General features: G+C 41.3%; 1 protein-coding gene and 1 long non-coding RNA gene across 4 annotated transcripts in view; one reads left to right on the top strand and one right to left on the bottom strand.

Moving 5' to 3' along the window:
* CCNY (cyclin Y) overlaps window positions 1-11,616 on the bottom strand; it is a 218,915-nt gene extending 207,299 nt beyond the window's left edge. Inside the window, exon 1 of the mRNA XM_002928904.4 lies at window positions 11,359-11,616. Within this exon, the coding sequence (XP_002928950.1) occupies window positions 11,359-11,512 (154 nt within the window). The 5' untranslated portion in view covers window positions 11,513-11,616. The remainder of the gene's footprint in view (window positions 1-11,358) is intronic.
* Window positions 11,362-11,622, top strand: part of LOC117796496 — a 96,977-nt gene continuing 96,716 nt past the window's right edge. For all 3 annotated transcript variants that reach the window (XR_004621052.1, XR_004621051.1, XR_004621053.1), the window contains exon 1: window positions 11,362-11,498. This is a non-coding gene — a long non-coding RNA (uncharacterized LOC117796496). The remainder of the gene's footprint in view (window positions 11,499-11,622) is intronic.

The raw sequence follows: 11,622 nt of genomic DNA, 5'->3' as shown, positions 1-11,622 counted from the left end.
CTGCCTCAGGAGGCCAGGTCATCAAGCTGTGGTTGATGAGATTTCAAAAGGTCCACAAAAATACTAAATTGCACTGAACACTTGTCAAACCAAGCCAAAACTACTGCAGAAAACACAGTCAGATCAGAGAATTACAGATTCTAACAAGCATTCTATTTTTATATTCCTCATCAAAACTGACTCTCAAAAGGAGAGTCCACTATCAGTACTATAAAATATGAAAAACCCACACACAGAACTAGCTGATTTTTAAAATTGAGTAAAAAATAAAAGTAAAACTGATTGCTAAAAGAAGAAAAACTTACCGTACCTTTCAGTATATTTTACCAAAAAGGAAGGAAGGAAGGAAAGAAGGAAGGAAGGAAGGAAGGAAGGAAGGAAGAAAGAGAAAGAAAGAGAAAAAGGAAAAAGAAAAGAAAGAGAAAAAAAACAAGAAAGGAGAAGCTATGGAAGAAAATTAAGTGATTTTTGAATTTAAGTAAAGGTTATACACCTTCCTGATACACACAGACAGCTATCCCACCACCCATTGCCAGAACTGCAAGCAATAACTTTTCTGTCAATAACACCATTAGGAGCACCACCTTAGACCATGATGCTAGTTCTAATGAGTTCAAATGAACAACGCATCCCTTTGCAAAACTGGTGGAGGAGGGGCAGGGCATCATTCACATCAAGTCCAAAGTTAATGGCACCCCCAGAGCTGTGCAACCCAGGGTCTATGAAGTCCCATCCCCAGGCCTTGAATGTGTCAAAGTGACTGAGATAGCAGAACCATTAGGAAGTTGCTCTAGTGTTTCTTTTTGAGACTGTAGCTCAATGGCTCTCAAGAGAAGTAGAAGGAGAGTTGCCCCCTTGGGGAAATTATATTTGGCAATGTATGGAGACATTTTTGGTGTCATGACTGGGGGTGGGAGGACACTACCGGCATCTATTGGGCAGAGGCAGGATGCTGCTAAACATCTACAATGGACAAGGCAGCCCCCACCACCAACAAAGAGTCATCCCGCCCAAAATATCAACACTGCCAAGGCTGAGAAACCCTGGTATAGCGTAAGAACTCCTGCTTTACTGAAAGGGTTCCTGAATTTTAGGCCAAGAAGCTAGGCTCAGTGAATATACTTTCCTATGTGAATGCGGCTAAACAAGACAAAAACCCATCTATGAACGTTACTTTGAGGAATAAAAAACTAAAAAGCATATAGGCAATTTACAGACTGTCCTTCTTGACTGGACATCAATATTGTGGTTTGACATCACATTTCAAACCATGTTACTCAAAGCCAGATACAGAGAGCACTCATTTGAAGCCTTGAACTATCAACTCTCAACCTTCCATGCCCAAAGTGAATACACAGATCTGGTGTGAGGACACAGGAGACTGGGGGGCAAGGACAAGGCCACACTAAGCCATGCCTAAGCAGAGGTAGCTGGCTGCCGTCTAGCAGGCTAATGTCCACACTCACCTACCGACATGAGCCCTTTGCTCTCAAACTTTCACTTCGGCCAAACACTCCTTCCCACAATCCCCTTCATTCTTTCCTTCTAGTCCTGTCACAGCGTTGTCTTACCCAGGCACAAGAATAAATTTCATTTCCAAAAAACCCAACAAATGTTCCTCTCAGAATATTTTCTAGTTAAATGAGAGAAGGAAATATTGCCTGGAGAGCCAGTCTCCTGGTTTCATGTCAGAATTCCACAGGGCCTCTCCCAGCAGAACCTCTCCATCAACTCTGGAAGTCACTGCCATGCTTGCTATCCATACCAATCGTTCTCAAGGATGCACAGGCACCCAAACATCACCCAATACAAAGCAACCAATCCACTTCTGAGGCCTATTTCTTACCACTCAGGGCCTTGCTGGGCTGCTGCAATGCATGCTGTGCTGTCTCGCACTTGGGTCCTCCCTGACCTGTCCCACTTGAACAACGCTGCCACAGCTCCTCCTCACCTCCTCGCTTCATATACCTCACTGCCAACACCCAGACGCTGCCAACAGCTTCATAACTTGAGTTACCAAGGAACCCTCCTACTGCAGTAGAGAGTTCCACAAACAGCCAAGTGTGCTCACAGAGCTTGCACGGTGCTTAAGATACGTGGCCTGTCAGAAAAAACCGTCTTCCACAGAAGCAAATGGTTTGCNATTTGCAGAGCAAGAATATGTTCCCTACCCCTTAAATTTACCCAAGTGGTTAATACTTCAAGTCAGTTTTTTGAATACCGGCTTTGCCAGGCTTCCTCCACACTTCCTATAAAATATAAGAAATGGAAAAAATCAGACATTAGATTTATTTTATAGAAAAGATATGCTAAAATTAAAGTGAATAAACAATTTGTACATCTTTAGTAACACCAACTTTAGTTTTCAAGAGACAGAAGGCGATCTCTAATGCTATATAAACCCTGTTTACCCATGCTTTTCAAGTAAAACTACACAATAATAGCCCATTGCTTACACACAGCTGGAGGCTGTGGGAAAATAAAATTACCCATATAAACTTACAAAAGTAATCCTCACTGTAAATGAAGTAATCCATGATGAATTTGTGAGTTTGAAATTTTTGAAACTGAATTAAACACAGCATCATGACTTCGTTTCTCAACCTGGACTCTGACAGGGTACGTAGAAGCCCTAAAACCTAGACTTTGAAGCAACTATACAAAGTCTGGATCCATACCTAAAAACCAGAGATAGTTTAAAGGATAATTATGATTATACTTAATAGAATAGCTATAATCAATTAATATCCTAAAAGAATATAGATTCATTAATGGACAGAATACTAAATTCAGAGTGAAACCTTTTCTTGAAAGGCAAAGAACAGATGTCTTACCACATCCATCCATGTACTAATTCCTGATTAATGGTAAATTTGCAGTAAGACAAGGAGTTTACCAAATATAATCAAAATACGTTTAATAACTTCTCTTTTCCCTTTTTGCCCACCAAGAATAGAAGTAACCATCAACAGGAAAAAATTTGTCTTTAAAATGCTTTAAACACCACATTCATGGTTTTGCAACACTCAGCTATATTACATATGAACTCCCGTGTTGGGTATTTCCTATTCTTCCTCCTTAAAGCCAGGATGTCTATAATCAGAGGTGTCCAAAATAGAAGTGACTTGCATTTCACCGTCCAACTAAGATTTCTACAAGGCTCACAAAGAAACTATCAAGGATGCAATTGCATTTGCTAACAATTATCTTCAGTGTACTCCAGCTGTACTTTTCTCAGTGCCAAAAGCCAGCGGACAGGTGTACAGATGCTAGTACATCTCCGCTGAGCATGGCACTCATGGCTATCATACCCAATGAAGCCCCACTATACATCCCAAGTAGGGAGTAAAGATCAGAAAATAATGAGCCAGGGATTAAAATTACGTGTACCAGGTAATGTGGCTACAGAGTAATGAAACCAGGTTACAATAATTTTTTTATGAAAGTCATATAACCATGGGAAACCACACACTTACCCCAGAACTGTTACCATCACCCAAACATTTTAGAACTCCTTTTTTAGAACTGCCTTTCAGTTCAATTTTTCAACCATACTAAAAAACAAATCAAAAATAAAAGTTTCTTTACAAAGTCAAAACTAATGTATAAAACGTCAATATTCTGACAAAGATGAAGAAAAAAGATTTCAAGGTTTTCCAATTCAGTATTTAAAAGCAACCTTCCTGGCAAGGCAACAGAGATGCCCCGAGTGTAGTGGTTTGTAGCTAGCCAACCCGAGATGATCTCTTTTCTCAGATTCACCAAGACTTTCCAGGCGAAGTCGTGCTGACTTGAGGTATCTGTCAATTTGTGTGTTGTCAGATGACAACACTCAACTGGAGCTTTGAAACACCTCCTCCTTCAAGAGGCAGACAGCAAAAAGAGGCCCTAGAAGAAGTCAAAGAATAGAGCCATAGGAAGCAGCTACAAACAGCATGAACGGCCAAGGAAGGGAACGGAAAAGTGAGTTAGATATCTTCTGAGCTCTCTGCAATTGTGGATCTAGCTAGACTTTCTGGAAAGAAATGGCCACAAACAGCCCCCAAAAACTTGTCTGGGGCTGCTTGAGCTCATTTTTCAGCCCATCAATTCCCTTTTACTTAAAGAAGTATTTTAATATAATAAATTTATGCATATATATGCCTTAAAACCTCTGATTTAAAAAAAACAAAAACAAAAAAACCCTGGCTTCAGCCACCATCTAAGGGTCCATATTAACATTCCTGGGTGCATCTTGCCCATGACATAGTCAGCAGACTGCCTAGGTGGGCTCTATTATCTCCAGGAGTACTGCTGCTTGCGGTATGTATCGCAGTGTGACTCTGGAGAGATGCAACCCATAAGACCAACACAAGTTAGACAGAGTAGTATCCTGTGCCAGGTTCTACAGCCAGCAAGCTTCCCATTCAACGGTCATATGGCTCTGTAAAACCTCATCCTACCCAGTTCTAAAATTCCAGTTATCCTTCTGACACTACCTTAAGAACACTGACTGCAGGGATGCCTTTGTTAGGATGAGCCCCTCAGGCTTCTAGCTTCTCTGGTTATGGAAAGTTCAAACGCAGTTTGTTGTAGATCTTGGAACACACTTAATATTTAATGTAAGAAAATCAACATAAGTACTATGTCCGTAATAACATATATTCATCAAGTACTTTCTGGAAGCATTTTAGCCTCATTTTGATTCTCATTTTAGGCACCTCAAGGCATAAAGCTAGGCAGTACTTTTAAGTACATTCTTTTGAAGCAGAGAGGAAAGTGAGGCCCAGCAAGATGGAGGTCCAACAGTAAAGGCAGAGCCGTATCTGGAACACGGGTCTCCTGATTACCGGGCTCCTGCTCTTTGCTGTCCACACCTCACGGAGCCAGAGGCACATCCTAGTGCAAACCCCCAAGAACAGCCTGTCCTGGATTTACCTTCTTGAGCCCTGCCTCATTCTTCAGGAAAGGTAGGACAGAACAATGTTCAGTCTCAGAGCACAGAGAAGAAACAGTGTCCTGACCAAGATTCCCGGAAACAAACTACTCAATGTTTCAAGCTGACGCAAAATGCGGCAGGGAAAGTGAACTCTCTCCCTCCTCTCCTTGTACCTAGCAGGTACAAGCTGAAAATGATACTGAATGCATGATATCAACTGCTATGGACTCACCCCAGCTGCCTTCTTGTTGATTCATGAAAGGATTCATACTTTGAAGTATGACAGGCATGATACGGTCAATAGCACTCTTGTAAAAATTACCAAATGCTGCCTCCTTCAAGTAAGCCCAATATGACACGCTTGGAGCTAAATCTCTGACCCTGTGTGACTAAAATGGAATTTCAAAGCCACTCGCATGTCTTGAATCTTGTTATTTTTTTTCCTTTTGGTTCTACCCTTTCCTAGATAGGAATGAATTTAATCTTTGTGTTAGCTTCATCCAGCCAGAAATGTGAAAGTAATTCATCTCCTTAAGATGAAAAAGATAATCAGCTTTGTAGAAAAGAGTGAGAAAATCTACCATTCTATAAAATTATTTAATCTTCACTCCTCTCAAAAAGTAGGCAGAAAAGTAAAAATCCAATCACAAAGGATTGCCAGCTCAAAGCATACAATGAATGAATGTCTTAAAACAAAGCGGGCATGGGCCAGGCATAAGGGTAGGCGGTCAGTTTCTAGACCCAGGTTACTCCCTAACACAGGGTAGTTGAGATGTGGAGCTCTACCAAGTGATAGCAGATTGAATCCCAACTCTGACACTAACCAGCTATGAAAGCTTGAGCAAATATCTTAACCTTTCAGTCTCAATTTCTTCTCCTGTAAAATACAAAGAATGATATAAAGATTTAAAAAGATAATACAAGTCAAGTAATTCGCACAGCACTTGGCCCAAAGTTAACACACAGTAAAGTCTACTACCCTTGTCCATGATCTGGATCATGACATGGGCAAGAGACTGCACCTCTCCAAGATTGTTTCCTTATCTGTAAAATGAAGATGAGGAGCAAATGACTCCATGATTCTAAAATAGAAAGGAAAATAAATAAGTAAAGGTCGTGGAATCTTCATCGGTGCTTTGGAGAATGGCCCTCTCCACAAACCTTTAAAGTGCACCTCTCCATACAGCCTAATATGCATCAGTCCATGCTTGGTCAGGGTGTCTTCACAAATCTTTCAGGCAGTGCAGCTAATAAAGCTTAGTCTGGAATGAAAGTCCACAGGTATGGGTTTTGTCCATCAGGATGGAAATGATAAGTGGGTCTGAGACACAAGAAGAAGAAATCCAAAGAGATGAGGTTGCAGATATCCAAAGAAACCAAGAGCAGTAATTTAAGCTACTATTGTAACAGGTGCTTAGATTATAAATTGCTCCTTTGCCTCCCCACCCTTGTAACAGTGAATGTACTTTTTCCAGTTATCCTTCCCAGACCTAGGATGAGCCCCTTAGGCTTCCAGCTTCTCTGACTATGTGAAGTTCAAGCACCATTTGCTGTATATCCTAGAACACTTCACATTTAATAAAGAAAATCACCAGGAATGGCTAAGTTCATAAATGCATACGCTCACGTAGTACTTTTTGGTTTATTAAGCATTTTGGCCTCATTTTGATCTTTAAGGATATAAGGCCGCAGCTAAAGCCATTCATCTTAAGAGATAAGGAAAAAGACTAAATAGACCACATTGTTAAACAAACTACAATTAGCCATGATTTATCTTGGTTTGGGGTTTTTTTTCTTTTGTTATGCTTTAAAACCTTTCTTAAGTTTCATTTTCAGGATTTCACCCTACCTGCTACTACCTCTCAGGTTAAAACACAAAACCAAAAAGTTTCATATCCACTCTACTTTCATTATTACAAGTCTTGGTCTTTCTCTACTTCCGTCCTGTTCTTCTCATGCAATAAATACACATAATGTACTCTGACTCCAACGTCCTTAAGTTGCTAGCTTCACTCATTCATTCAAACAAATACAGAGTGTCTTCAGGGTAAAAGGCACTTAGGTTACATCCCCAAACAAAACGAAAATGTTCTACTAAAATTTATGCACTAGAAAGTAAAAATCATTATTATTATATATGTATATACTTATATGCTAGAGGCGAAACAGAAGAAACAATAATTCAGAGAATGTATACTAGGATTGCTGATGGGGCAACAGGAGAGATGTTAAAGGGAGCTATCGGGAAGGCCTCACTAAAAAGGCAGCAGTTGAGAGAGTTAGCCAAGAGGAAACACAGAGAAAACCATTCCAGACAGAGCAAAGGCCCTGGGGTGAGAGCATGTCAGGTATATTCAAAGAACAGCACTGAAGCAGGCCAGTGTGGCTAGAGTGAGCCGGCGAGTTGAGTGAGGAAGGCAGGCAGATCACACACGGCCTTCAAGTCCATGTAACGACTCCATCCACAGTAAAAGTCCACTGTAAAGCTTTTACTTGATATGAAATAAGGAGTCACTGCAATTTTTGAACAGAGGAGTCACATGTTAAAGTTTTTAAAAGTATCTCACCATGGCTGCGATGTTTGTTCGAGAACAGACTATAGCGGGCAAGGGTGGAAGCAGGGGTATCAGTTAGGTGGCTCAGCTGAGACAAGCAGCAGAAGTTTTGAGAAGTGGCTGGATTCTGGATATATTTTGAAGGTTGAGAGCCATTCTTTCCTAGCAGATTGGATACAGGATGATGGAAAAATTGGGTTGTCAAAGAAGACAGCTGAGCTACAAAGGATGAAACTGCTAGCAATTATTTTAAGGCAAAACCCTAAGTGACACTTTTGTACAGATGTTACAGGCATTCTATCCTGATTTACTCGGTCTCATCAAATCTTAAATTCTCTTTCTCTCCTCCCACAGAAATAATCTAATCAGGTAAGGCCAGTCTATTAAAGATACACGATGTTTCTTCTCAGAGAAACTGTGACTATGACTGTAAAGACAGACACCCTATCCCAGAAAACAACCCAAGGACTAGTAAATGTGTGATGGCTAGTCAAGCAACAATGGGAAGTTTCCATGTGTAAATTACTGGGTGTGTGACTTTAGGCAAGTCATTTTTCTTCTCTGCCTCATTGTTTTGTGTTAAAGTAAGGGTAATATTATCCATAGGGTTATTGTGAATACTAAATGAGTAAATAGTTATCAAGCCATCAGAGCAGCATTTGGCACGGAGTAAACAATACCTAAGTGCTGCAAGTATTACTATCATTGTCATTAAGTCTTTTTGTTAATTCTCAATCTCTGAATAATTTTATGAGAAATAATACCTAGGGAGCTGATGAGTCTAATATACATTTCCAAAAACATGAATAACCTAACACTAAGCCACACAGAGAACAAAGACAGGGCAAGTTGCTGGTCGGTGTCACGGAAGCCCAACTCCCCTCAGTCACTGAAACACTACAGGACAAATGCTACCCATTGTGTGTTTTGGGCAGGGAAAACAGGGATTCAAACCTCATGTCTCTGTGATTTTAAGAAACTGACCTATCACAGAAGCCCCACGAACTTCTCTGAACCTTTCAATTCTACTTGTCTGAGACGTCTGTAAGGATAAAGACGGTACGTGAGCACTTCGGGTTTTGCGATATACTCAAGAATGCTTCAGCTATAGTTTTTAAATGTTTACTAATCATTTATCAATATAACTCAAAAGTTAAAATTTATAACTATTTCTATATGCTATTTAACTTAAACAAGTTTGTTCTGTTCTCCCAGCTTCTGATACTGAATGAATTTCTATGGAAAATGCCCCTGAATAACAGACTTAGCCAGGGATTCTCAACACTACCTCCATCTTCGAATTACCTGGAGAATTTTAAACATATTAATGCCAAGTCCCAGTCCTAGATTTCTGGTGTAAATGAAACCAATGTTGAGAACCACAGACAGGTAAATCCTAGAAGTATTAAGTATTGAATTTTGGGAGACAGAGAGAATATTGTTTAAATTGTGAATTAGCATTATGGGTTTAAACTAGCATCATCATATGAATTGAGTTCTGGGATAAGAAGACACTATGAACCTAGATTAGAAATCTTTTTTTTTTTTTAAAGATTTTATTTATTTATTCGACAGAGATACAGACAGCCAGCGAGAGAAGGAACACAAGCAGGGGGAGCGGGAGAGGAAGAAGCAGGCTCATAGTGGAGGAGCCTGATATGGGGCTCGATCCCATAACACCGGGATCATGCCCTGAGCCGAAGGCAGACGCTTAACCGCTGTGCCACCCAGGCGCCCCTAGATCAGAAATCTTTTTAACCCTGGGAAACAAACTGAGGGCTTCGGGGGGGGGGGGAATGGGATAGGCTGGTGATGGATAGTAAGGAGGGCATGTATTGCATGGTGCACTGGGTGTTATATGCAACTAATCAACAATGGAACTTTACATCAAAAACTAGGGATGTACTGTATGGTGACTAACATAATATAATAAAAAATGTTATTTTAAAAAAAAAAAGAAAAGAAATCTTTTTAACCTGCCCTAGAGTCTCCTGAACTATCCTGAACTGCCAAAACAAGAGTTGGTAGTCTTCCAAATGTTTTCTCAAAGCTGACCTGATGACCAAAACTGAGATTTCTTTCAAATGAAATAACACACAATACTATTCTATTTTTCTCTGGCAAAATCCTTCTAAGACTTAGTGCCAAATACCTGGTTATGATTTCCCCCCCCCACTTCCTTACTATAGTCAATAGTATGCAGCTTGTCTCTAAGAAACATGAATTTTCCCTTTGTCTGTATTCTTTTAATTCATTATATAAAACATAAAGCTCTTTCCTATATTAGTGAACGTGGAGAAATTATTTCCAAATGTTTTTGCCTATCAGCATTGTATAAGACTGGGTAATGGCTTTCTATAATAAACTCATTCATTCATTCCTTTAAAATACAATACTTATTAAATCTCTACTATATGCTACACATTTCCTTCAGCTGCTTGGACTATACCAATGATCAAGACAGACCAGACCTCAATATCCTTCTAGATGCCTTTAAATGCATGAATTTAAAGTATAACTGTAGTTCAAAAACGCCTAAAGAAATTAAGATAATGGAAGTTAATATAACTATACTAGAAATATCATTGGAACCCTAATTTACTAAGTGTCTACTATAAACCAGATGTTATATTAGTCCCTTTAATATATGGTACTCATTTAATAAAGTTGCTGTCCTGCAGAGATGACATTACTATTTACAAGAAATTAAAAGAGGCCAAACAATGAGAAAATTCTTTCCTTTAGCAGAGTTTAAATTTGGCTTTCCACACTAAAGGGAATTCTCCATCCTAAAGCTGTCAAGAATGACATGACAGAGTTGTGTCAATTCATTCACACAAGAAATTTTTTCATCTTAGTTCAACTACATCAACTGTGAGAAGATTTGGGGGTTAAAAAAAGAAAAAGCACGTCATAAGAATATACTTCCAATTTCACATTTTTTAAGTTGAAATTATGCAAACTGTGTTTCAAGCACGATGCATAAACTACCTATCCATATTAAGCCACACAGCTTAAGGATAAATTAGGACTAACGAATATACTGTGAGACTAATAAAATAAATAAATACACATTATTAGGTGCAGTGATCAGTCCTTTAACTTTACGAACACTAGTCCAAACATCACTCAGCTCAATCAGAAATCCAGAGGATTGCAATTCTGCCCCAAGCAAAAACTGAGAGACAACCCAAAGATGCCTCCAAACCATTTTGATAATAATTGAGTTTATTTCGTTTTGCTTTTTTTAAGTATTCAGGTGAAGCTATTTGACTCCAATCCTGCATACATCGCCCCACCCCCCAAAAAAATCCTTTTTTAAGTTTTTAACGGAAATAGGGAACTGCCAATTGGGGTCAATTTGTAAGTTTCCGGGGGAAGCTGATACACGCCAACACTGTTCTCCCAACTCCAGGTAGAGACTGATTCCAAAATGGGATTCACTCCTCATTTACGCCAAGGAGCATCCATTCCCTTCGTCTTCTAAAGGACAAACAAGCTCATCCTTCCAGTGAGTTACTTGGCTTGTGGCTACGTTCACACAGTGCCTGCGACGCAAGCTCTCGGGCCGCCCCCACCCCAGCACTCGCGGCTCAAGGCTGGACAAGGGCCAGCTCGTGTCACCTCTCAACCTGCACCCCTCCGGCCCCACGGTACTCCCGAGCCGCCCGCCGGCAAAGTTTCCCCGCCGCTCGCTCGGGGTCACGGGGCGGAAGACCCGGTCCTGCCCTGATTCCAGAGGCAGGCTGAGAAAGCAAAAGCAGCCTCGGCCATACAGACGCTGGGGGTGCAGACGGAGCACCGCGGATGCAGGAGGGGTGTGGGGACGTCAGAAGGGGCCTCGGCGAGGCCGCCGCCCCGCCACCCGGATTCGCCCGCGCTCACCGTCGATGTTCTCCCGGTCGCTGATGTGCTGCAGGTTGCAGCCCGTGTCCTCGCGGCTCAGGTCCGTGTCGGGCCGGTAGGACTCCAGCCGGGAGTGGGCATTCCTCCGGAGCTTGGGGCTGGACGACACGCAGCACGAGGTAGTGTTCCCCATCTTCGGTGGCCCCCAGACTCCTGCTGCTCTCGCCTTCCTCCCCGTCCCCGGGAGCGGGGCGCGGGCGGGCGCGGGGCGCGGGCGGCGGGGGCGTGGAGGGGAGGCCCGCC

Source organism: Ailuropoda melanoleuca, chromosome 15, assembly GCF_002007445.2.
Source record: "Ailuropoda melanoleuca isolate Jingjing chromosome 15, ASM200744v2, whole genome shotgun sequence".
NCBI lineage: Eukaryota > Metazoa > Chordata > Mammalia > Carnivora > Ursidae > Ailuropoda > Ailuropoda melanoleuca.
Note: the sequence above shows the minus strand (reverse complement) of the source record. Positions and strands in the feature narration are given on the sequence as shown.